The sequence below is a fragment of the Xiphias gladius genome, chromosome 7 (genome assembly GCF_016859285.1).
Source record: "Xiphias gladius isolate SHS-SW01 ecotype Sanya breed wild chromosome 7, ASM1685928v1, whole genome shotgun sequence".
Classification (NCBI taxonomy): domain Eukaryota; kingdom Metazoa; phylum Chordata; class Actinopteri; order Istiophoriformes; family Xiphiidae; genus Xiphias; species Xiphias gladius.
The window spans coordinates 22569688-22593068 of NC_053406.1; the positions used below are offsets into that span (position 1 = coordinate 22569688).

The 23381-nt window shown below is 41.3% G+C and overlaps 3 protein-coding genes across 5 annotated transcripts; 1 reads left to right on the forward strand and 2 right to left on the reverse strand.

Annotated features, from left to right (window-relative positions):
- Positions 1 to 6602: 6602 nt before the first annotated feature.
- On the reverse strand, positions 6603 to 10293 carry LOC120792228 (transcription regulator protein BACH1-like). Its single transcript, XM_040131301.1, has 4 exons — positions 10054 to 10293; positions 7973 to 9145; positions 7682 to 7888; positions 6603 to 6983 (listed from the first exon to the last, which is right to left on the reverse strand). The coding sequence occupies exons 1-4, from the start codon at positions 10291 to 10293 to the stop codon at positions 6603 to 6605; spliced, it is 2001 nt and encodes a 666-aa protein (XP_039987235.1).
- Positions 7796 to 17556, reverse strand: usp16 (ubiquitin specific peptidase 16). Of its 3 annotated transcripts, none has more exons than XM_040130218.1 (19): positions 17409 to 17556; positions 17149 to 17215; positions 16837 to 17033; positions 16644 to 16747; positions 15658 to 15770; positions 15308 to 15540; positions 15116 to 15211; positions 14858 to 14988; positions 14660 to 14747; positions 14334 to 14415; positions 14124 to 14215; positions 13985 to 14038; positions 13716 to 13883; positions 12917 to 13595; positions 12566 to 12660; positions 12322 to 12408; positions 12064 to 12211; positions 11258 to 11964; positions 7796 to 7888 (listed from the first exon to the last, which is right to left on the reverse strand). In XM_040130218.1, exons 2-18 carry the CDS (start codon positions 17207 to 17209, stop codon positions 11843 to 11845), a joined length of 2550 nt encoding a protein of 849 aa, XP_039986152.1. In that variant the 5' UTR covers positions 17210 to 17215; positions 17409 to 17556; the 3' UTR covers positions 7796 to 7888; positions 11258 to 11842. The 3 variants fall into 3 exon arrangements, with proteins under 3 accessions (XP_039986152.1, XP_039986151.1, XP_039986153.1); XM_040130217.1 differs by lacking the exon at positions 7796 to 7888 and adding an exon at positions 9040 to 9145; XM_040130219.1 differs by lacking the exons at positions 7796 to 7888; positions 13985 to 14038 and adding an exon at positions 9040 to 9145.
- A 100-nt stretch (positions 17557 to 17656) lies between these two features.
- Positions 17657 to 21857, forward strand: rwdd2b (RWD domain containing 2B). The gene is made up of 4 exons (XM_040129862.1): positions 17657 to 18268; positions 18374 to 18441; positions 19605 to 19973; positions 20050 to 21857. Exons 1-4 carry the CDS (start codon positions 18056 to 18058, stop codon positions 20300 to 20302), a joined length of 903 nt encoding a protein of 300 aa, XP_039985796.1. The 5' UTR covers positions 17657 to 18055; the 3' UTR covers positions 20303 to 21857.
- Positions 21858 to 23381: the final 1524 nt, after the last annotated feature.

Consider the following 23381-nt stretch of genomic DNA (forward strand, 5'->3'; position numbering starts at 1 on the left):
TAAACTTTTGATTTCATCCACGAAACCTTGGGGTAACATCAGGAAGATCTAAGTGCTTATGAAGCTAGTAATTCTTTCCAAATGTGGCTTTCCCATTTAAACATTTGATTGCTGTGATATTTTACACTTCACTTTCAAACATTTGTTTTGGCCATTTCTGGAGGTAAAAATCCTGAGACCCTTCAGTCCTGTTATCATAGAACAGGGATTACGAGTTAAGTAACCTCAGGTTTGTTTGTTATTGTTGTTGGCCTGCACTATAGAAAACCTACTTTATTACACATATTATTTTTTATATGCTTACATACTACACTGTATGTCACCAAAGTCTTATTTTTAGCACACACAGACGTTGCTTGCAGTCTTTAAGTACTCCAGACTAACCAACTATTGGGTATTTCCAAATCTGATTGCCCGCATTCATTCATCGTTGGTGTAAAGCAGCGTATCCATTATGCATTTAAAACCATTAGTTAAACAGGTCCACCAATGTACAGAATGTAAAGCAATCAGTCCTAGAGCAGCAGATATAAAGACATGGTCTCTGGATTCACTGTTAAAGGGGATGGTCACTTAAATCATCACACTGGCTGATGACCCGGTCTAAAAGGCTCGGCAGCGGCTTCTCGCTTCCCTGAATCACCTTTCTCTTTGCATGTTTTCAACTCTGATCAACCCCATGTTTACCTCCCTCCGGCTTAGGCCTGTAAAAACATCCTCATTAGGTAGTGGATTATAAACACTACACACTCCTGGTTTAAAAGTGTAGGGGCCCTGACACACAGATTAGAAAATCCTGCAGATGTAATGAAATTCTTCTTCCCCCGAATGTGATAGATAACACTGAGCTTTGCTTGTTTTGTCTCTGCATTACAGGATTTTATTTAATATTTCAGGTTTGATATGATTATTGCTTATGACTGGGGACAGTTGAGTGAGATTCATGTACAACAATCATAACCTCAATTCAATGAGAATTCAGTTGTAGTGTTGCATTCAGTATCAACAAAGCCTCACCAGTATGCACATGATCACATTGACGGTCAGATTCGTATCACTTCACTATTTCAAAGGTTTTCAGAAGTTAAGGTTTAACCGTTCCCTGGCCACGATTAGAGTGTGAGATTTAAATTCAAATCGTTTAACTGAGCGTGACTGCCCACCAAACAAAACAAGGTGACACATGCAAGATATCTTGACATCAAATCAGGGCTCATTTGGTGCAAATTTTAAGTATTCAGGTGCCACCAATGTACACTACAGCAAAAATCATCAAAGAAGAGATTACAGAAGCCTACAGTGCTCAGCTCTGAATGACAAACACTAAACTGTTCTAGTTTCTTTTGAGTTGTCTCTGTCAAAGAAAAAGTAGGACGCCAGGTCAAAACCAAACAATCAACTGGAACTCTACTGTATGTTTCAGTCCAATGTCCAATGGATTGATTGATTGATATACCTGACAGCTGTCCGGTGTTGTATTTTTTCCTTCTCTAGAACAGATTCTTTATCCAATATCTATTCTTTTTCGATACAGGCAAAATTAGCTATAAGGCGATGATACAGGAAAACATTGGAGACGCCTCTCCATGGTACCCAATAAGACACCAGCCCACATCAAATGCGTGAATAACCCACAGTATGTGACTTTGCTCAAAGGATGATAGCTTCCTTTGAAGTTTGGGGATTTTTTTCTGCGCTGTAACCCCTGTGCTGAATCTAGCTCTCACAACAGCAAAGTTAATTAAAAACCAACATACTTCACAGAATTGCAGGCATCATTTTAGCTTTTCCACTTGGCTCTTGATGCTGATACATTCTGACAATTTCTCCATGACTGGTTAAACAGTCGTAATCTGATATAGCACGACTTGTTTGACAGATCTTGTCCTTAAAGGCACTTTTCCTTGTGTGTCTAGTTTTACAAATGCAACACACAGTAGGGCATTTAATTCAAGAAAACAAGTGTGAATGTAATCTGTCACTGTACAACCAGCTGTTTGATAATCTGACAATTGTAGACCAGGGTGCTAGCTAGCTGGGTTCGGCGGTTTCTCTCATTTCTCTAGGAGATTACAGTATTATGGTTCTCATTTATATAATCCTGTCAATGGGATACAGCCCCTCTCTCTGCACTACCTCCAAAATGAAGTTCATAGTAACTGCAGCATGTAATCAGTTAGGATACAGTAGCTCAACAGCTTATAAGACTTATGCTTTGTTGCAAGAAGGTCATGGACCTCATGCTGGGACTGATTATACAAGTATTCTGTCTTTCTCTAGGATTTTGACCCGTGCTAAAGAGACATCAGCACTATATGGATGCCCACTCCATAGTTCTACATTCAGGAGAGCATGACAGAAGTCGGTGTAGTGCTGCTGTTTTAAATTTTACATAAAGTGCATCCTTACAGAAAATAAGAGGGAATCTCAAAGCTAATTGATATTTCAGGGTCTAATCTGGTGTTTACTGAGGTGAAGGTCGCTGCTATTATATCACGGATTTTGGTTTATATTGTTCTGATGTTCCAACAATTGGATTGTCTCAGACATCACATGTTTATCTCAAAATTAAAGAGGATATGGAAAAGATGTTTTAGCAAGCACGGTCCTGTAATCCATCTCACAATGTCGCTGGTTGCCCAGCCCTAAAAGAATCGTGTTACCCTGCATGAAAAGTCAATTAATCTCCATGAGTGCCACACTGAACAGTGTTTGTCTATTTTATTAGCATATATATTCTCTGCTTTAGCAATTTTGCAAGCAAGCTAACTTCCAGATGTTTTAATTTCTAATCCTTGTTTTTCCCTCCCTCGCCTCCTGTCTCCTAATCCTTGCTACCTAAGTATTGTGGAGTCTGTCTGTCAGAGGATAATGACAGGAATCTCTGGAAGTGTAGGTAAAAGGGACATACAGCAACCCTTTTACAAAAAGAAAACTGTGTAATGTTTGACAAAACAAAAGAATTGAATTGGACTGGTAACTCGATTGACAGTAATCTGAGCCAATTCATACTGGCAGTGTTGAATTATAATTTAAAAAAAACATTTCAATGAAAAAAAAAAACAAATCAGAGAAGAGGGAGGTGGAGAAAAATGACAGAAAAAAGTGAGATATCTTCGTCCAGATTTTTGGGGAAAAAGGAAATATAGGCTCTAACACAGAAGATATATCAAGACAGATACAGAGTTCAAGGGAGCTTTGCATTAATCTCACGTTGTAATGACAGTTTAAGGTTTTGGTATTCTGATGAATTCCAGGATTGGGCTTAAACTGCTTTCATTTTGTTTGCTGGTCTTTAATCTTCTAACCCTGCGTTCTTAATGAGAACTCGGAGCAGGTTTTTAATCTCGCCTGAATGAGGCCGCGGATTATGGGCCTCTGACCTTGCCATGCCGCACAGCTGCTTCCTCCTCAAATCAAGTCTCTCGTCCTGTGTAGCTTGCAAAAGAGGATAATCTTACTTTTTGAGCTACAATGCTCCAAAATCTAAACTGTGCATAAAAGACACAAACACCGGGGAAGAATCCTAATTTTTGGGAGGGAAATTCAGAAATAGGCCCAACTCATAATGCTCCGGGGTGCTTTGGTATTCGAAGGTGATGCCTGTTTTGACAAGCATCAACTTGAGGATTTTCTACAGATGTGTGTCAGGGCAGCACATGGAGATGATATCTGATGTCTGTGGCATTATCATCATCTAATCCTTCTGACTTTTTGATGCAACACTACTTGTAGAGTTATAGTTTTGTGTGTCAGTGTGTGTGTGTGTGTGTGTGTGTGTGTGAGTCAACTTCTCTAGGATAGGTACGCGTGTTATTAGTCGCTTCAGGGTTGCCAGTGTAATTACCACTTTAACCTTGAGGATTGTGTTGTGAAGAAAACTCAATAAGATAGCTTTTTTTTTTTTTTTTTTTCCCCATTGTCCCAAAGTGTTCAAGTAGCTATTTTAAAAGGACACAAAACAACAAAACAACCGTTCAGACGGAGAGAAGTAGGACATTCATATCAAAGGACAAAAACATCTTGACAAAATTGCTTCTTCAACTTTAAAGGGGTCTTCCTGAAATGGTTGTTCTCTTTAATACTGGTTTGTTTGACCACATCTGATACAAGATCTCCACTCTGAAACGAGAGGGAGCACTCGGATTAGTGTCAGTTCACATTATAGCTCTGTAAACTCCAACAATTTTAAACCTTGAATAATGTTTATCCCACATTTCTTTTGGCAAGTCAAGGATGGTTATTTGCAGCCTCAGGCCATCGGCAGAGCCAGGTCCACAGACACAGTAAACGACCACAAGAAATGTAATTGTTAGTCATACGGCGATTGCCACTATGTTGTGATGTTTTTTGCTCGACGATGGATACTTGAACTTGAAGGTGTGTAGATTTGATGACGGTGCTATACACTATACGTAATTTTAACTAGTTGTTTACAAGATAAAGCAGCAAAAGTAATAGTGTATTGAGAAAGGTCTTTTTTTTTTTTCTTGTTTGTAATTATCCTCCGGTATCTTATGCTTTGATCAGAGATGACTTTCACCTTCAACCATATGCTGAAAACAATGTGTAGTCCTCTAAAGAACTCGGTTGGTGTGATGCAGGAGAGGGGGTCTACATGATATTAAGAAACACTCCAAACAGGATGAAAGAATTATTTTTCAAACTGATGACGATGAGGATGATGCACATTGTGTCACAATAATTGCCACTGAAAGGTCTTTGGAGAGTTGCCTAACATGCGCCATGCTACTAGCTAAAGCCAAGCTTTCGTCGGACGGGAGCATCAGAACCGACTGTTTCTCACGTACACATTTTTAAAATCGATATGAAGGCGACCTGCCAGTCCAACCTATCCCAGCTACTGGTACCAAAAGTATCTGTCTACATGTGGACCTGCGCAGGTAGACGTGCTGATGTGTGCCGTTTAAGAGCATGCGAGGAATATCGGCTGCAGCGTTGATACTTGTGCCGAATGCAGGCAGTGAACATCAAAGCTGCTGTTTAATTTTCCTTATAGATTCTGTTTGTGTGTGGGGTGATACGGTGACTCAGGTGGCTTACTTTGCTCTCCTTCTCAAGTGGCAGAGGTTGTTATGCATGGAACTGGTTTAATACGATTATGTCGTTTATCAACCTCATCTGAGTTTTCCTTTAATTTCAGCCCTAATTTAGTCCCATCTACAGTTTACCTAAAGATTCACTGTAGAACTAATGTAGAACGGATTCATCTATTTACCAGAGTGCCGTTTTAAATATTACATGCTGTATCATAGTACTATTACCCAACATAATTTTGCTACAAGTACATGACTTTTGGGACACAAACTAATTTTCTTTACCTTAACAAAAGTAATTCTGAAATAGCTCCCTGCTCCTCATTTAGAGCTCCGGGCCCAGCTTTCAACTTTTTATCTTTTGCGTTTTGTTGATTATGTCATGGCCCCATGTTGACTGAACACTCTGACACCACTCTATGGGTCAAAGTTTAAACAACCTTTGCAACTTCAAGCTTCAATCTTGCATAACGATTTCCAAGAGAAAGCTCAATCTCTTGCAGAGAGAGCGCAGACGGAACAGTTCATACTGTTACAGTATTCTAGTCAGTCAACTAAGGGTCAGCAGAGCTGGTGTGCTAAATAGAGCCTCACTTCCACCTACTTGCGAAACTGTGGTACTGTGCATCAAGTGGAAAATATTCCTGCTTCTTGGGGGCGGAAATGAAACACTGAATTGTAAGAAAATGCTGTTTATTTAAATCTGTAATCCATGAAAGCATTTAATAAAAAATACTCAACATGCAGACAGACCTAAACATACGAGAACGCCAACGATATGGGCTCTGGGTTAATGTGCAATAGTGCTGGAGACAAGAATATACAAAGATTGCCTTAATCTTTCTCTACTTATACTATACCACTGCATAAGGCACGTTTTGCATCAAATAACATACTTTCTTATGTTCCCCTGTAATACTTTCAGACACGCTGCAACCATTCCTCAAATACTGGGGGAAGCTGACAGTTATTCAATCAAACTATACATGTTATGTTAGCTATAACAATTCCTTGAAATCTACGGTACAAAAGTCTGTTAGTGCTGTGCATATTTAATCAAAGCATACTGGTAGAATAAAACAGTATGTGTCAAGGTTATAACGACAGACTTAGTAACCCAGAACGAAAGAAACATCTTATTATCAAAACTGTGAGTCTGAGAGAGCAGGGGGGTGGGTGTGCGAAGACAATTATTTTAGCCATCAAAACACAGTCAGGTTATGAGTGTCCCTGAGAAAATCAAACTTAATTCTCCTAATTTACAAGTGGAAACATATGGGAATTCCCTGAAAATTGTCTGCACCTTCAAAATGATGAATACTGAATTTTGTGTTTACTACAGTGAAATGCATATTAGAAATACAGCGAAGGAAATTTGACACTTATCCATGTCGATTTAAGATACCTCTAATCAGGCTGAGAATTATCCAGTGAAATGCACAGGAAAGCATGTCTGTCCCAAAAGGGGATTACAGTATATACTCAAACTTCACCCCCTAACCGTGGTCCGGCATGATTAGAAATGACAATGGAATCCGAGTCCAATTATAAGCTGCTGTCCATGTCCAGACAAGCTGTGAGCAGAGATGCAGGATCAGGGCAGCTCTGTGGAGAACCTGCCTCCCCCATCTGTGTGCCAGCCTGTGGTGGAGCAGTCTGAGCTGAGTCTGCAGGCGGTCCGCTTAGGTCACACGAACAACTTACCATTTCGATCGTGATCTGGGACTCCTCATCTTTACCCACACGGCTAGGGGAGGAACTCGGGAAGTCTGGGGAGGAGAGCTTGGCAAGAAGCTGCAAGTGTTCCTGATCAGAACCAGACTCGATGCTGACACTCTTACATAACCCGCACAGACTCTGCCGCGTCTCCTCCAGGTTTTGCTCAAGCTCAGTGCGCTCCTGCAGCAGCCGCTCTTTCTCATTTTTCTGCAGAGAGGATGACAGTAAAGCACAGTCATTTCCTCGACTCAACGGTGCGTATGCCTTTGTTTTGGACAAATAATTACAACTGAAATTTACCCTGTAAAATTAAAAGGTCACTCCATGGAGCTTACCCAATACTTAGTCAGAAAGACTCATTGTTTTTCTTCGTTCAGGCTTCTTACCCTTTTTTTTTTTCTTACCCTCATTTATGTTCCTTCATCAGTTTTTACAAGTATTTGAAATTCGAACATTTTCTGTTCCAGTCCGTTCAATCTGTAACGATTCGTTTATTTCTACAGGTGCCACAGAATTTACACCCATGTAATTTCAATAAAGAAGTGGGTGAGATGCATTCACTTGCTGTCATGAAGTGTTTTTGTCTTCTGGTCCTCACACAGAGTCCAGATAATTGTGTGTTAAATGTGCTCCAGTTATCTAACATACTGACCTCTATTGCAAAAAAAAAAAAACAAAAAAAAACAACACTATTTGTTATTTCAAATAGACAAGAGGTGAAACAAGGGATGAGGGCTGAGTCAGGAAGTCAAAAGTACTTCCATCAACATATCTGCAGTTCTTACCAGTCACCACTAGATGTCAATAAAGGTCGGAAAGTGCTTCTTGCTCTGAAAAGACACTAATTCAATAATATAGTGTTTGACAACATGTTGTGAACACTGGACATACTGAAGGCAACTTACTAATCTTTTGATTTCACATTCCAGCTGGTGTATGCTGTCGAGTTTCCTCTTTCGGCAGCGCTGTGCAGCCACGCGGTTTTTGCTTCGTCGGCGGACATCATGGACAAACTCCAGCTGATCTTGAGTCAGGTGATGGTGTCTCAGAAGCTGCTGGAAGGCACTTCGGCTCAGCACTGAAATCTGCTCCACTGGGAATGGGAGCTGAATCTGTAGAGTACAGGTATACGGAATTTGATTAATTTTACTTAATATCTTCAACTATGAACAATCAAAACATCAGCTGCGTTTCACATTGACCTCTGCTGCTCTTTTGTTGTTGGCCTCAGTATCTCCATCAGTGTCCAGGTCTGAATCGTCCCCAGAGTTGAACGAGGAGGACATGTAGGGGCTCTTCTCTGACTGGGACAGACTGTCAGTGCGTGGAGCCGGGTCATCACCTGTCCCAAGGTCCCTGAGGAAAGGACAGTCTCCTGCACTGGCGCTCAAGTCCAGCTGCTTAAGCCAATGAAAGTCTGATGCTTTTGCCAAATTGTTTTGGTCCATGGCATCCAGTGGGAGTGGTTGAGCCTGAGATGGGCATAGGTCAGACCAAAATCCCTTTGCCAGATGTTCAGCCACCTCCCTCTCCACACTGCTCCTCTCCCCAAATCCCTCTTCATGGCTTAATGCAGTTAGTGTAGGGTCTGAGAGATCACCTGCCATTCTCTGTTCAAGGCCATCCTCACTCTGCTCTAATAACTCACTGCAATTTTCTGCCCCGGAAGTGTTGAGTGGACATGGACCGGGGTCACAGTTGGTTTCAGCCCCAAGAGTCTCAACAGTCTGTTTAACATCTCTGCCTGTTGGCTCAATGAGTTCTGGCGGATTCACATCCCCTGGGGTTGACAGCTCACAGGGTAAGCCACAGTCTGCCAAACTAAACTCACTCTGATTACACACATCTCCTATCTCTAAAATGTCTCTTTCGCAAAACTGAGACGGATGATCTGCTTTGTCAGAGTCTGGGCATGGCAAAGACAACATGGGGCACACACCATTTGCTGCTAACTCCAAAGATAAGGGGGCCATTTGTGGACCGCAGTTCTCCAGACAGAAGTGTTCTTCCCCACTGTTCGTCTGACCCTGTGTGTTCTGAGGACACTGTGATGGGAAGTTTGTTTGTTCATCACCTGCTGAAGGCACTGAGCTGTGAGACTCAAATGATTTTGGTTGGTTGCTCTGTACACTGGAGTCAAAATCGGTACCGGGATCCGGGTTCCGACAACAGGCTCTGCTCCTGACCTCCTGTGAGGTTCCTTTGCCTTCAGAAAACTTTGGGATGAGGAAATCAAAGCATGCTGACTCCAAGTCTTGAAATCCTAAAAACTCAGCACTGCTGTGAATGGCGTGAATGTTTTCTTTGGTAAAGAGCAGCTTTGATGTGTAGGCAAATTGAAGCAAAGGTTCAAACCCCTCCACGGTCACCTGTGGGGAAAATATATACAGGAAATCGTTGAGCCATAATCAAACTCATGCAAGAATAAAATACGACAACAAAGCTTCGACAGCTCCAAAAGTAGCAGAGACTATCCACTTCAACTGGGCTGTTACATATCTGCCCTGAAATTTCTCACTTCCATTTTCCTAAAACTGTACGTTTTGCAATAAAGCCTTTAGACGATATAAACTCCAGTATCTAGTAAACACATATACAGTTATCAAAAATTAACAAAGCCGTTTAAAACTAAATTGTTCTTTTTAGGGCTGACAGATATACAGCATTGTTGTCACACCCATGGTGATGTATGCATGTGCAAGAGTCACATAACAAAAAGCTGTAAACTGGACCAATAGTCACATAACACAAAGTTATCTACTGCTGGACAGAAAAACAGAACTAGCCGTGTTTGTATTTATCCTGGTTGATCTTGAAGAAAAAACTGTGTAGTCCATTTGATAAACAAATTAGTCTTGTTCAAAAATGTTTTGGTGGTTGGCCTTGCACGAATACTCTGCACGTACAGATATTTCAGCTTGTTAAGTATAATGTTACATTTTAGCTATGTGGAAAAAAGCTAAAATGGCAGCAACTCTGTAGAGGAGCTCCCCTCTTGTTGCATAAATACAATATTGATATCATGCTGATTAAGGACATGCTGATTCAGTCTAAATTAATTGGTGTCATGGTAAGCCTGCTCAAGCACAGAGCTGCCTTATTTCCTACTCTAAAAAAAAAAAAAATCTGACCACTCATAAATCTGAAATAGAGCAACTGAATTCAAAACTTATTGGTGAAACTGTGACCAACAAAAGTCTGTATTCATGCACACACCAAAAAAATCTGCAGTATCAGTTTTTCCCCAAATCCTTCAGCTGAACAGCAGGACACTGACCTCGTCAGGCAAGGTGATGATGGGATTTTGTCTGGTGACACTGGTAACCCTGCCGTTAAAGTATTCACTGCAGGAAGCCAAGACAGAGCAGTGGGCCCGAAAACTCCTGTTTTCCACCACCACTGTCACGTCACACAGCACATCCTGCTGCCTTTGGTCATTCAGACACCGGAGAACATGGGCGCTGTGCACTGCAGACTGAAATGTGAACACTGACATGCGAGGAGCTCGGAGCGACATGGTTCTTACGAGCTCAGCCTGTGTGTCAGAAGGAGCAGGGGGATGCAAAAAAAAAAAAAAAATCACTTACAGCTACCAAGCACATTTTCATAGTCCGGGTTATCCCTTGCGGTCTGGAGGAACATTTCAAATAGGGCATCTGAGAAGGTTCTTCTCTTTCGCATTAGTAAAATACCTTAATACTTTTTTTTTTTTTACTGTATTATACCACCTTAAGTGATGTTATTATGTACAGCAGAGAATGTCCAAGACAGTCAAATGAAACAGTTAAGTCTTCTTACTTAAGACACTTAACTGTACCTCCTCATTCAAGGACATTGTTGATAACATACGAGTTAGATAAATGCACCACATATAATTTAACCATTAAAGTGTAATATGTTTTAATAGTCTGACCCTATGACATGTTATTGCTAGTAACTCGGTGACCAATTTGGGGACAAAAATGCTCCAGTGCTTCTGTCTGGCGTAATATGAGTGTGTACATAGGCTAAATATAGTAATTTATGTGAAAACTGTACTGACTGGGTTAAAGAATTAGTTGGACAGCTTTATGACAAACTTTAATTAGCTTTAACAGTTACTGTATATGTTCAGTGAGTTACTGCAGCCTGGATGGATTTAACTCTGCATTAACTCTTTGACTTGGGCAGCAAGTTCAAAATGCTGACTCATATTTGGCCAAGTTACCCAACCGGGCCCGGGTGGAGAAGCGTAACGAACAATATCCAGTTATTAAAGAGAGACCTTATGTCACCAACAAATAAAAATTTTCTTTTGAGATATCAATGTTAACAGAGGGAAATGTTATCCAGACGGAGTAGCTTTTACGCTAGGCCAGGCCGTTAGCTATAACTGCACCCAGCGACCTTCCCGTTGTTGGTGAAAGAAAGGAAAACCTTTCGAAACAGTTCCGTTGTAAATATTCATTTAAAAAAAAAAAAAGGGGCGAATGCTCACTGACCTGCCATGTCAGCTGGATAACACTGCCATTTGTAAAGTTCGGGTAGAGATGACTCTAGCCATCCGGAGCCTGACTTTCCTCCCGTCATGTGACAATTTGGACCAGGAAACGCCGCTTGAATTTTCTGCGCACGCTCAGTGCGAGTCGGGAAGTCATAACACGAGCCACGAGAAACTTTAATCGTTTTTTTGCAGCTCTTCATTACATGACATTGATAAAAAATAGACATATAAATATTTTTCCCTTTACAAAGCATTCCCCCGAATTTGATTTGTATCCCAAAATTAAATCAACTAATCCACTATCTGATCCACGTCAACCTTGACTTTCATTATCACACCTTGCCATATTCCCACGAGTGCGAGAAACATCCAACAGCTGTCCCGTTTAATTGCTGAAACACCGTATGACACTGCTGTGATGAAAATGTCAATGCTGTCAACTGTCCCATGTGTATAATCGTTTTAATTTCATTTCACAGCCCCGTTTGAGTCACTGACAAAACAGGCCACGGTTGGTAAACCGGAGCTGAAGCAGCAGCAGGTCGGCTTGTTTGGATTTCCTGAGTAGTGAGGCACAGCTTGACTAGAGGATCCTCTCGTAGAAGAGGAGGTAGGCTTGGCAACTCTGGACCTTGCTCTCGCTCACAGACTGAACGCTTGTGTCGCTGATATGGAACCAGGATCCTCTGGGTGGCTCTGCAACTCCTGGAAGTGAAGTGAGGGGCAGTGGCGAGTTAGTGGGGATGCTTAAAATAGTAGGAGCAAGGTATTATTCCGTCGGTCGTCGCGCATGAGTACACCTACCTTCTACTGCAAGTCCGTTGGACGAGGGCGTAGGGAGCTCAGGTCGTACTTTCACGTAGGCCGTGTAATGACCCGACCTCATTGTTCCACTGTGCTCTACGATACCATACAAACTGTACAAAATCTGAGTATCTCCCTCCGTCACGTTCTGTTCGGAAACAAGTTTTCGTTAGCGCTCAAACTTAAACAACGATATGTTTACAAATAGACCTATAAAAGTATTGATATATAATAAAAGCTGTCGATCCCAGTATTTACCTTGCATTTAACCGCACAAAAAGGAGCTAGATCCAGAATGAAGGGGAATTGAACGTGTCTGTTCACCTTACAAATGCTGTATCCATTCTAGAGGAAAAATACAAAAGTGATCAGTGTTAAAGATAATAATAATAATTAAAAAAAAACAAAACAGGTACGTGTCATGCTCTTTAAATAGTCACGGCTGCTTGAATAAAAACATCCTGGCTGACAGTCAAGTAGAAAATTTCTTCAGCTGTCTGACCTGTTGAAATCTCTTCAAATGAAGGGTAAGAACTGGTGGGGGAGAGGAGATCAGCATTTGCTTCAAGGCATCAGTGTAGATATTCTTCTTGGATTCTAAAACAGAGCACAATTAAAGAAAATGAACTTTATTTATCCCCAGATGGAAAAATTAGTCACTTTGAGAAAAAGAACTCAGCAAAATGCTAAAAAAAAAAAAAAAAAATTGACTGGCTTCATGTCTTGTTAGAACTACTGGATTTGTGAAATTGTTGTGCATGAAATCCACACCCATGTTCTGTTTGTATAATATCCATAACAAAGGCATATGAACAATAGGTCAGATATGATCATGGAGAGAAGTTCCACGTACCTCCAGCCTTGGCTTTGTTCCCCTGCCATTTATTGCAGGTGACACACAGCAGGCTGTTGTTCTGCGTGAGGGTTTCCACTTCGGTGAACTGAAAAAGGCATGACTGTACTGAGCACTCCTGCTTCTCAGGGGCCATTCTAGTAGCCAATGTGTGGAAGGCCAGCTCTGGGTCCTGATTCACTACAGTGTACTCTTTATCCTCAACTGGCTCATCTTCAGCCTCCATGCCTTGTTCCACAGCATCGGAGTCCTCTATGAAGGCATCATCCAGGGTTACTTTCTCCATTTCACTCGCCAGCTGTGTGTCCTCCTCTGCTTCCTGTTCCATGTCAGATATTTTGTCTTCATCTACGACGCTGTCCTTTGAGTTGTGCCCCTCGGATAAGAGGGTAAAACGGTTGCTGACCGATGCCGTAGCTGATGAGTCGCAGCCAATCGCTGAATCCTCACCCTCGTCTTTTTCCTTCTCGGCCTGGACAGTGTCGAGCTTCTTTGCACCCTGCTCATCAGCAATGATTTGTGCAGGATTCAGAGGGGCTTCTTCATATGTCTCACTGTCAGCATTTTCCCCTTCATTTGCATCTGCAGAAGGATCCGTCTGTTCGTTCTCTGTGCAGCCCGGAGACGTGAGACTGTCCAAAGTAACTCTTCCCTCAAGCTTCTTCTGCCTCTTTTGATGCTACAGGCAAAGACAAGGACACAATACAGACTATTTAGTTTATTCTGCACAATGATTCAACAATAATCAATCGACGAGACAAGCGAAGGCAAAAGAAAACAACGTCCATTGTGTACATACCTTTGCTTGCTTCTTTGCGTGCTTCTTGGCTTTCTTCTGCTGGTACTTGCTACCAGCCCCGGTGGGAATGTCATCATTTCCGTTGGTCAAAGCAGGGCTGTTTCTGCCATCCTGGCTCGACTCACTGGTCTTCTGAACCCGTTTTTTCTGGTTCTTCTTTCTATAAGCCTACGAGATGTAGTCATAAGAGGACGCGTGTGTTTAACTTACATATAACATGGAAAAACGGGAAAGAAAAACCCAAACAAATACACTTTTGAGAGCATTACCTCATCAGAAACAGGAAGGGAAAGATCCAAAAACATTTCTGTGACTACAGAAACCTGCAAGTGTAAAACAGTTGGCCATTTAGCTTGACACTGACATGACACTGACAGGTTATCTTAAAGGTTTGTGCACAGTACATACCGTCTTACACTGCTGACACATTATAGTGCTCGTCATTTCCCCACCAAAAACTTGGTCAACAAAGTTTTTTGGAAATCCATTTTTCTCATACTCTGAAATCAGAACTTCATTGTCAGAGGATCACATTTAACTATTAAATGTTGCAAGATTGTATAGTATAGTACAATGCAACAAAGTTTTAGATATTTAATTTATAGCTCAGTTACTTACCTTTGACTAGTGTTTTCAGCTGCTCTCCATCTGCGTTTTTCCTAGATTGTTTCAACGCCTCCATGATCCCTGAGCTTACTCTCTGTAGAGACAAACACCCTCTTTAAATGCAAATGATAAAAAATAACCATCTGATAAACCATCACAGATGTAAGATATATATCAATAATTTCAGCCTCTTTACGCTCGGATTTTGCTCTTATAAAACCTCCACTAATGAAAATTAACCCACCTGTCGGAGTAGCTTTCTGAGAAAGCCAAATCTCTACGGTCACTAAATGAGAAAGAAAAGGAAAACTGAATTCAGAAAAAAACTCAATGCATACTTTGATCTCCTCGGCTCGCATCCCATCCAGAAGGTAGCGCAGCAGCTCCTGGCTATCTTGCTGCTGAAATCCTTTGAACCTGGCAGCCCTGCAGAGAGGAGATGAGACGATGAGCCATGCTTAATGCAGCAATGATAGGAAGTATATTTTAAGCACATTTTATGGCCGGGTTCCACCCCAATCTGTAGTCGCGCTCACTTTTTACAAACTTGGGTAAATAACTCCCGTGGCGTTACCACACCCTTCTTGGATTCCTGGATCTCATTGAGTAGTTGACACATAGCCAAAGACAGGGATCCAGGCTGATCTAACTGCACTAGAACGGGCTCCTGTAATCGTAATAAAAACAGGTTTTTAAGTAATAAATGGTGTATATTAGGCAAGATAAATCTACATAAACCTACTGTTTTTTTTTTTATGTTAAAAACAAACGTTTAAAGAATAACAGCAACACACCAGATCTGAGGAGGCACCAGGTTTAATGTTAAGACTCCTTTCCTCTTCCGTCACTTTGTTGAGAGTCTGTCTTAAGAGCTGTGTTTGAGAGAGATTCTGGAAATGACAATGACAGCAATTAGTAAAAACTCCAGAATTTACAACTTCTCTCAATTTAACTCAACACTGGCATCCTATACGGCCCAATCCTACCTGAATGACTGCATTAAAGAAACATGTGTTTCCCAGGTTGCTCAGCCCCTTTACCGAAACACCAACTTTGTCTTCAGTTGTGCCGGATTTCTGCGATTTCCCAACACTCTCTTTCTTGGCGTTTTTCTTTTGGTGGTCCTTGTTTTCTTTGTTTTCCTTGTCCTCACTTTCCTCTGCTTTTACAGTCTCTGTCTTCTGCTCAACCTCCAACAAGGTGTCTTCCTCTTTGACTCCTATATAACCAAACATGACATGGTGGATATGGTTATAGAGACATGTAATTCCAATAATACATTTTGATTAAAAAAAAAACATTCACGGTGATGATAAAACTTCCCTCTGGCACCTACTTTTCTGTGGTCTCTTTATGGGATCTGCAGAGGTTTGCTTTTTTAGGTTGGTCAAAAGCTGAGCCAAATGTCCGGTTCTGGAGTACTGGACTTCATCGTCACATATGTAACACCTGCAGGGTAGACAACACATGAAAAAACAAGGACATTTACTTCTCATTTCAAACATAATGTACAATGGTCTCGGAGAGTATTCAGGCCCATTCACTTTGTATACACTTTTTTGTGCGCCATTTTTGTCCCTCAGTCTACACTAACTAACCCATAATGGCTTTATGGGTTGTTTTTATTTTTTTTGGAAACTATTGCAAATTTATTGAAAATCAAAAATTGAAATCTCTTATTTAAAGTATTCAGACTCTCTGCTGTGGCTCTCAAATTGTGGTTCCAGTTTACTTTGATTTGGGGGAGGGGCTTTTCAGCTGCTTCTCAGCAGCAGAGACAGGGGGACTCGTCAGAATTGAGGGCAAAATGAATGCAGCAAAATACAGAGAGGTCGTTGAAGAAAACCTGCACCTTTCACCCATCAGCATGACCCAAAGCATACAGGCAAGACAACGCTAGAGTGGCTTTGGGACAAGTCTCCGACTGTCCTCGGGTGGCCCGGCCAAAGCCCAGACTTAAGCCCAATAGAACATATTTGGAGCGACATGAAGATGGCAGTTCACAGAAACTTCCCGTCCAATCTGACGTTGCTTGAGAGGGTCTGCCAGGAAAAATGGGATAAACTGCCCAAATCCAGGCCTGCAATGCTTGCAGGGACTTACCCATGAAGACTTGAAGCTGTAACTTCCGCCAAAGGGGCTTTTACAAAGTACTGAATTAAGTGTCACACTGAAGAATTAAGAATTACATTGATGGGCAAAAATGTATATTTTATCCAATTAAAATTAAATTCACAACACAAATTGTGGAAAACGTGACCGCATACTTTCGGAAACCACTTGTATGCCTCCGTAATTAACATACAACAGCAGCATGCTCACCACACACTCCAGCTGTCCATGCTGACCACCAGGCAGTGGGGATCTGACCGAGGAGTCTCATAATGTTTGATGGCGTGCTGGTTCTCAGCGTTGCGTCCGCATCCCTTGCAGAAGAGATGCATCAGGTATTTAGCAAAAAAGTCACTACATACACTGTCAACATCTGAATGATAAACGGGCTGAATAAACTCACTCTATGGCCACATTTCAAGCACATCCATATGGCTGCCGTTTCCTTTTCCTCCTCAGAGTCCTGTGGCAGGGTGGTGCTGTTATTTTCTTTATTTTCTTCATGCTTACATTCCTGGCAACTAGTCCAATCAGAGTGCCCATAAAGTTTCTTTAGAAGAGTTTGGTCTGTTCCCTTCTTAATATGCCTACAGGATGGACCTATGAAGATACAACAAATAAAAAAAGAAAAAAGAAAAAGCAAAACAAGATCAGGCGAAAGTCACCCTAGGCCTTGTACAGGTTGTCATATGACATGACGATGATGAAAACCAACCTGTCAGGTCGATGTCATCGTCCTCTCTGAAGCTCTTGTCCTTCCCCCTTTTCTTTCCCATTTTCACCTGAGCACAGTCAAGAGATAAATTGGTAATCAGACACAGAAGTCACCTGAAGTAACGTTAGCTTCGGCTAACATCATAAGGCTGCTCGACACAATTTAGCACCAGGCCATTCAGCGCCAGAAGAAAAGAAAAAAAAACACCAAGTAATGCTACGTTAAACTCCATGACCATCCTCATGGTCCAGTCAACTTACTGTCACAGACGGAGCCTAAAACCTTCACGGTTTTCAGTTTCGTTTTCTTTGTGCGGAATAATTCTCTAATCCGGACATAGTTAATTTATTGTACTGATTACGTCAGTAAAGTGTAAGACCTCGGGTAAGAAAAATGGGTCTACAAAGTTTTAAAATACGCAAAAAAAAAAAAAAAAAAAAATCACTCCGCCGATTTAACTGGGGAAAAAAAAAAAATCCCATCTGACACATGCAGACAACAGAGGAACAAAATGTGACGGTGCCACTGTTTCTAGGGTTCGCTACGTGCGTTTCCTGTGCGTCACTGGAGACGGTCCGAGTTGAAACAAATCTCGGTTACCGGTTGGGGTAACGCGGAAGACGGGGAGTCGTGTAGTGTTAAACTGGGCTGCGTGTTCAGCTTCCTATATACAGCTTATATAAATACCCTTCATTATCCTATCAGCGCGTTTACGACACTCTTCTATAGGAAGTTTAAAAATTCAGATGCCGCTTGTTAGTTTGTTGAATGACATGTGGCGTAACGTCCACTTAAAATGACAGTATCTTTGACTGAAAAGGAAGTTGTTTTTTTTTTTACTTTATTAATTAAAAAAATAATAATATTATAGAGGTGAAGGTCGACGCTTTAGTTTGCCTCCGTCATCATGTCCCACTCGGAGCGGGCTGAGTCCCAGCTCGCAGAGATAGAGCTGCTGACCAGCATGTTTCCCACCCGGGAGGAGCTGGAGCTCACAGACCCGCTGGCGCTAGCTGAGCTGCTGGGCTACGTGGAGGGCTCGGCTCCAGCGGACACCCCTCCTCCCTCCAGACCTCAGTTTCTCATCAAACAGAAGCTGGACGCCGCAAGCAGGGGGAAGGTAACCGGATGAGACCGTGGCAGTATGTCACTGTGATTGAAATACGACCTAAAACACAATTATTTTCCTTCCTTTTACTTTTTTTTCTCCTATTGCTCCACTCAGACAGATGTCGTTCTGTCCGTTGCTTATCCATCTGAATACCCCAGTGTGTTACCAGAGATAACAGTCCGGTAAGCCACTATCCACATTTGATGTGCGATGAGCGTGATGAACTCTTCGCATGTGCAAAGCCATTAATAATTTGCTGAGTTTACGGTAATTATAACATTTGCACATACTTGCAACAGAATCTTGCAAAACAGCAACATGATGTGTTCAGGTACTCTAATGTTAGGCGGATCAGTAGAGACTCACTGGTGCTGTGTGTGTAGGCTTTAAAAAAAAAAGTTCATGTGGGTATAGGAGCCCGGTTATGAAATGTTCCAATTTAGTTAATTTAGTTCCTGCATTTTTTTTTTTTTTACAGAAAACAATGTTGTAACATTTTCAGAAAACTTCCTTATCAAGCAGACGTTAATAACTCGAGCACGCACGTTTCAGCCCTGCCATTCTGTCTGAGAAAGCTCGGACAGACTTTCAGGCCGTAAACCCTGCAGCGCCCAAGCAGCAGCCTGATCTTCAGAGAGCGACAAAAAAGAAGCCAAGGACAACTGTGCCATTGGTGTCGTCTAATGTGAAAATTAAATGATTTAAAATGACAGACTAGATGAGCAACAGACTAATGACACAGAAGAAATGGATTATGGGACAGAAAGTGGGAGGTCATTTTCTGCTAATATGGCCTCATTGGAAGTCAAGAAATCCGCTGTATGTGATCACTTGATGTTGTTAAGCCACACATTTAATTAATCTGTTTTACAAAAACTCCTGTAAAAGCTGCTGAAGGGGTAAGGATGACATGCATGGACCCTCCATCGATGACTACTGAGAATTGTAGCCTTGGTTATGGTGTCTTCTCCTGTCCCCTTTAATCGGGGGACCAGTGACTGACACTAACCACGTCCATCACATTGTCACATTAAAAATGAGTAGACTGGCTATCTTGAGAGGAGATTTAGGAGTGAGGAGAAGATATGTACATCACAAAGCAAAAATACTGCAGCAGCAGTAAAAACGAAAAAGCCTACTTGTAATTTGCTCTCAGAAAATATTGTACTGGGAGTAGTCATTACTATTAATTAGGAAGCATATCAGAAGATATGTCATCGTTTTTTTTTGTGCTGTTTCGTAGTACAAATGTTAGCTTCCTCCAGATTTCCATTAGAAGTTTTTGCTCTAAAGAATGGAAATTTTCTTTGAATCCTTCCTACTGCATTTTTTATCTGTGCCATAGATGTGCTGGTCTCTGCAGGGCCCAGCAGACACAGCTCCACACAGATCTCAACGCATACCTCATGGAAAACTGCCAGGGGGAAGTGTGTGTGCTCTCTGCTTTGGACTGGGTGAAAGACAACCTGCAGCTCTTCATTAATGAGAGCTTATCAGCTGCATCTGCTCCTAAGAAAGAGCCGTCCTCTCCACGGACACGGGGAGTGTTCAGCCGACTGTGGATCTACAGTCACCACATCTACAACAAGTCAAAGAGGAAGAACATCTTGGAGTGGTCCAAGGAGCTGGGCCTGTCAGGATTTAGCATGCCTGGGAAGCCTGGTATCGTGTGTGTGGAAGGTCCTCAATATGCCTGCGAGGAGTTCTGGTCCAGGTACCTCGAGTGTGGTTATTTTTAGCAGCTGAGGTGCGAAGTTCATTATTTTTCTAAACTTTTTCCCATTTCACAGAGTGAAGGTTCTGACATGGAAGAAGATCATGATTCGACATAGAGAGGATATTCCCCTTGATCGTCAGGGCGAGGACAGCAGGACTGTTGAAAGTATAGACTCCCTGCGCAAATTCACAGGCTTTGAAGAAGCAATGTTCGACCCCCATGGGAACAGAGGTAATCACATGGACCTCGGGCAACTTTACCAGTTTTTAAATGAAAAAGGCTGTTGTGATGTCTTTCAGATATATTTTGGCATTGAAGGGAGGTAGTGGTCAGACTAGAGAATAAATAAACATAGGTATTTGACTGGTGCCTTGTCACTGAAGTAACTTCTCCTGAAAAATCAGCCTTGTGCATTCATTACTGTTTTAGTTTTTGGTTTGTTTCTTACTCGTGCAAGCACACAAATGGATTGCGAGCACATAGTCACATGTGCCTGATAAACTGAAATAAGTGAACCACCTTTTTATGGAGGCTGCTCAGGTGTTACACCTGGGACCTCATTGGAATAAAAGACAGAACATTTTCTGCAATTTGAGACACACAGTTCTAGCTCTTTTTTAAGCTAATAGGCATATTTTTCAAAAAGAAGCATTAAAAAGATGTTTACCTGAGAGTTTTCTCAAGGACCTCAGTTAGATTTGCAATTTTAATACTCCTGTATGTGCTGCAGATCACACCTTGCCCTAGGTGTTTCTTTCCTCAAATGGCACCACTGTGTATTACTACCAGGCTATTATAGGATTTTCAGGTCTGATACCACATTAATAATTGGACAACATAGTCTACAATATGCTGGATATCTATTTATGAAATCTGTTGATTTTCTTCTTATGAATTATAGATAACATAACCGTGGAAAGTCTTTCTCCAATTATCTTGGAGTGATTAGTTGTTAGATAAATTGTGCATAATGGTGGATTACACTCTGGCAATTAAAACATGTGGTTATTGAACTTGAATCGTATTTTTAGCCCCCTTAGACTGAGATGGAAATTTAAAAAAAAACATTCATACTGACTTTTATGTGGATTTGGTTCCTCCGGAGCTTAGCATATGGTGTAAGGTGATCATGTCAAATATATGGTATTTACGGATATTATATGTGATTTTATTAGCAAATTTTACTGCCTAAAATACAGTAGGTATTCATATGATGTATCTTTGAAAGGCCATTATCACTCCATGCCTTTGTTGTCACATTTACACATACAACATTAAAAGCCTCGTAAAATGAGGAATAGTCTTGCACAAGAAATTTCCAATGCTGTAGAAATACCACTGAACATTATCTCCTCAAAGGAGTTTGAACCCAGAGCGAGCATTTCAGAGTTCAGAGGCACGCTCTACTATTTAGTATTGCTTTTTCACTAGGACTTTGGCAAGGGAACTGTACTAGACGACTACTTGTCTAGCTCAACAAAGAGTTATATGAAAGCTAATGTTCGGTAGTTAAAGGTATTGGACTGAAATTCTTTGCAAACTTGTTTGGTCTGCAATGCCCAGCAGATGGCAGTGTTATGTAATCGAAGTTGGAAAGTATGGCACCCTTAGATGTTATTTGTGATTTCACGCCTAATACAATACATAACCTGGATCCAGAAATGAAGCAGTAGTACAGTAATAGTTTGGTTAAAAACAATTTCAGCTATTATTTGGATCAAATATGAATATTGTGATTTTTTATTTTTTTTTTTTAAAAGATCTTTAACTGTAATAAGTTAACCAAGCAGATTAAAATGCTATGATTATTGTATGACCTAAAAAGGTGGGGGGTTTATATCTGTGGTCTTGCACATTTCACAACAGCAAGCAACTAATAAAAGGAAGGAGTTTCACTGTTCAAAACTCTACATTGTCTCATTTGTGCATCTCTCAAGATTTAGTTTTTTAAAGTATTTATCCAATAAATGCCAACTGCTGAACAGATATCAGATCCAGGGATGGCCACGGGGAGGGGTTGCTCCTTTAGATTTGAATCCGAGGCCTCTTTTGTCTAAGGAGATGTTGGTCAGCTGGGGGTCCCGGTGCTGGTCCTGTTCTTCTCCTGATTTTTTCGGGCTCTTGTTTTGCCTCCAGAAAGTGGTTCCCGACTCCACTCAGAGCTCCTTCCGCTTTGTGCATCAAACTCACCCTGACTTGCCTCGTTTAGAAGGAGTCTTCCGTTTGCTTATCGAGGAGAGCTCAACTCCCAGGTCCATCCACCACTCCAGCTTGTCTCCGGGGACTTGATACTCTTAAAGCAGAATGAGCAAGTTCTTCCAACCCCTTACCCTGCATCTCTGGGTTTAATATCACTTCCTCAGTTAGCAGTTCTCTAAGGTCTCTAAGCTGAATCAGTTGCCATAATGGTACTGAATAAAGCTATGGCTAAACAGTCTTCTGTCTCATAAATAGCCAGGTTTGGTGCAACTTTACTTCTAACTAGGCTACAACACATCCACCATATAGTAGGTATCTGGCTCTTAGTTGTGGACAGATTCATCATTGTAGTAGGGTTGTGAAAACGGAGCTCGTTAGGTTTCGGGGGCTTCCTTATACTGTATGTCCAAAGTTAAACAGAGATACTGCAAACACAAGCCCTAATGGTTTGCAAAGAAACACCTTGACACATAACTTCAATCAATTAATTTGGATAATTTATGTATATATGCGTCATTGGATTAAAAATGTGCAAGGGCTCTCTAGTCTGTGTAGAGTTGGGATTAGCTTGACATCATTCAATATGTCTTTTAAATGAGCTGACATGAATCACAAAGAATGCCATTTTTAAATTTAAAGGTCTCCTCCCCTGATATAATGTAATGACATACATGATTTCATAATAGCTTTAACATAGCAATGACCAATGGAGTATGAATCGCCAGGTTGTGAAAGAAATCAGTCGTAAAGGCTCTTTCAGTAAAGAGAGAATTGTTTTTACTCCACACCTTTAATTTGTTTCATTCCATGCACAGTTGACTTTCAGGATGCTTCATTGATTTTTCTCTTTCATTATGTCTGCGGAGTCTCTGTAGTGCTTCACTACCATCGCTATACAACAGTGGAAACACAGAACGGCGGACCACACGTCCTAAAGATTGACTTGAAAATGCCAAAGTGCTAATTCAAAGGAAATGTGTCGAGGAATGTTTGATTTATGGCTCACTAGAAAACCTCTTACTGCTCTTTTGCTTACTGGTGGACACCGCGAATGTCCTCCTCCGACATTCTCTGAGTAAATGAACTGATGAGTAGCACTTCTGATGTTCCAGCGTATGATCCTGACCTCTCCAAAAATGACTGCCATTCTAAGTAAAAGCCATTACGAATTTTTGCCTCGAGGTATGACCACGAGTAGCCAAATGG

Coding starts and splice junctions, on each gene's coding strand:
- LOC120792228 (XM_040131301.1), bottom strand. CDS start 10,293: ATGTCGCTCCGAGCTCCTCGCATGTCAGTGTTCACATTTCAGTCTGCA. Junction 7,889..7,972: donor AAAGAGCAGCAGAGGTCAAT/GTGAAACGCAGC, acceptor TGTACTCTACAG/ATTCAGCTCCCATTCCCAGT. Junction 6,984..7,681: donor AATGTGAAATCAAAAGATTA/GTAAGTTGCCTT, acceptor TCCTCTCTGCAG/AAAAATGAGAAAGAGCGGCT.
- usp16 (XM_040130218.1), bottom strand. CDS start 17,209: ATGGGAAAGAAAAGGGGGAAGGACAAGAGCTTCAGAGAGGACGATGAC. Junction 14,216..14,333: donor GCTGAAAACACTAGTCAAAG/GTAAGTAACTGA, acceptor TTCTGATTTCAG/AGTATGAGAAAAATGGATTT. Junction 12,661..12,916: donor GAACAAAGCCAAGGCTGGAG/GTACGTGGAACT, acceptor GCTCTGTTTTAG/AATCCAAGAAGAATATCTAC.
- rwdd2b (XM_040129862.1), top strand. CDS start 18,056: ATGTCCCACTCGGAGCGGGCTGAGTCCCAGCTCGCAGAGATAGAGCTG. Junction 18,442..19,604: donor TTACCAGAGATAACAGTCCG/GTAAGCCACTAT, acceptor TCTGTGCCATAG/ATGTGCTGGTCTCTGCAGGG. Junction 19,974..20,049: donor TGCGAGGAGTTCTGGTCCAG/GTACCTCGAGTG, acceptor CCCATTTCACAG/AGTGAAGGTTCTGACATGGA.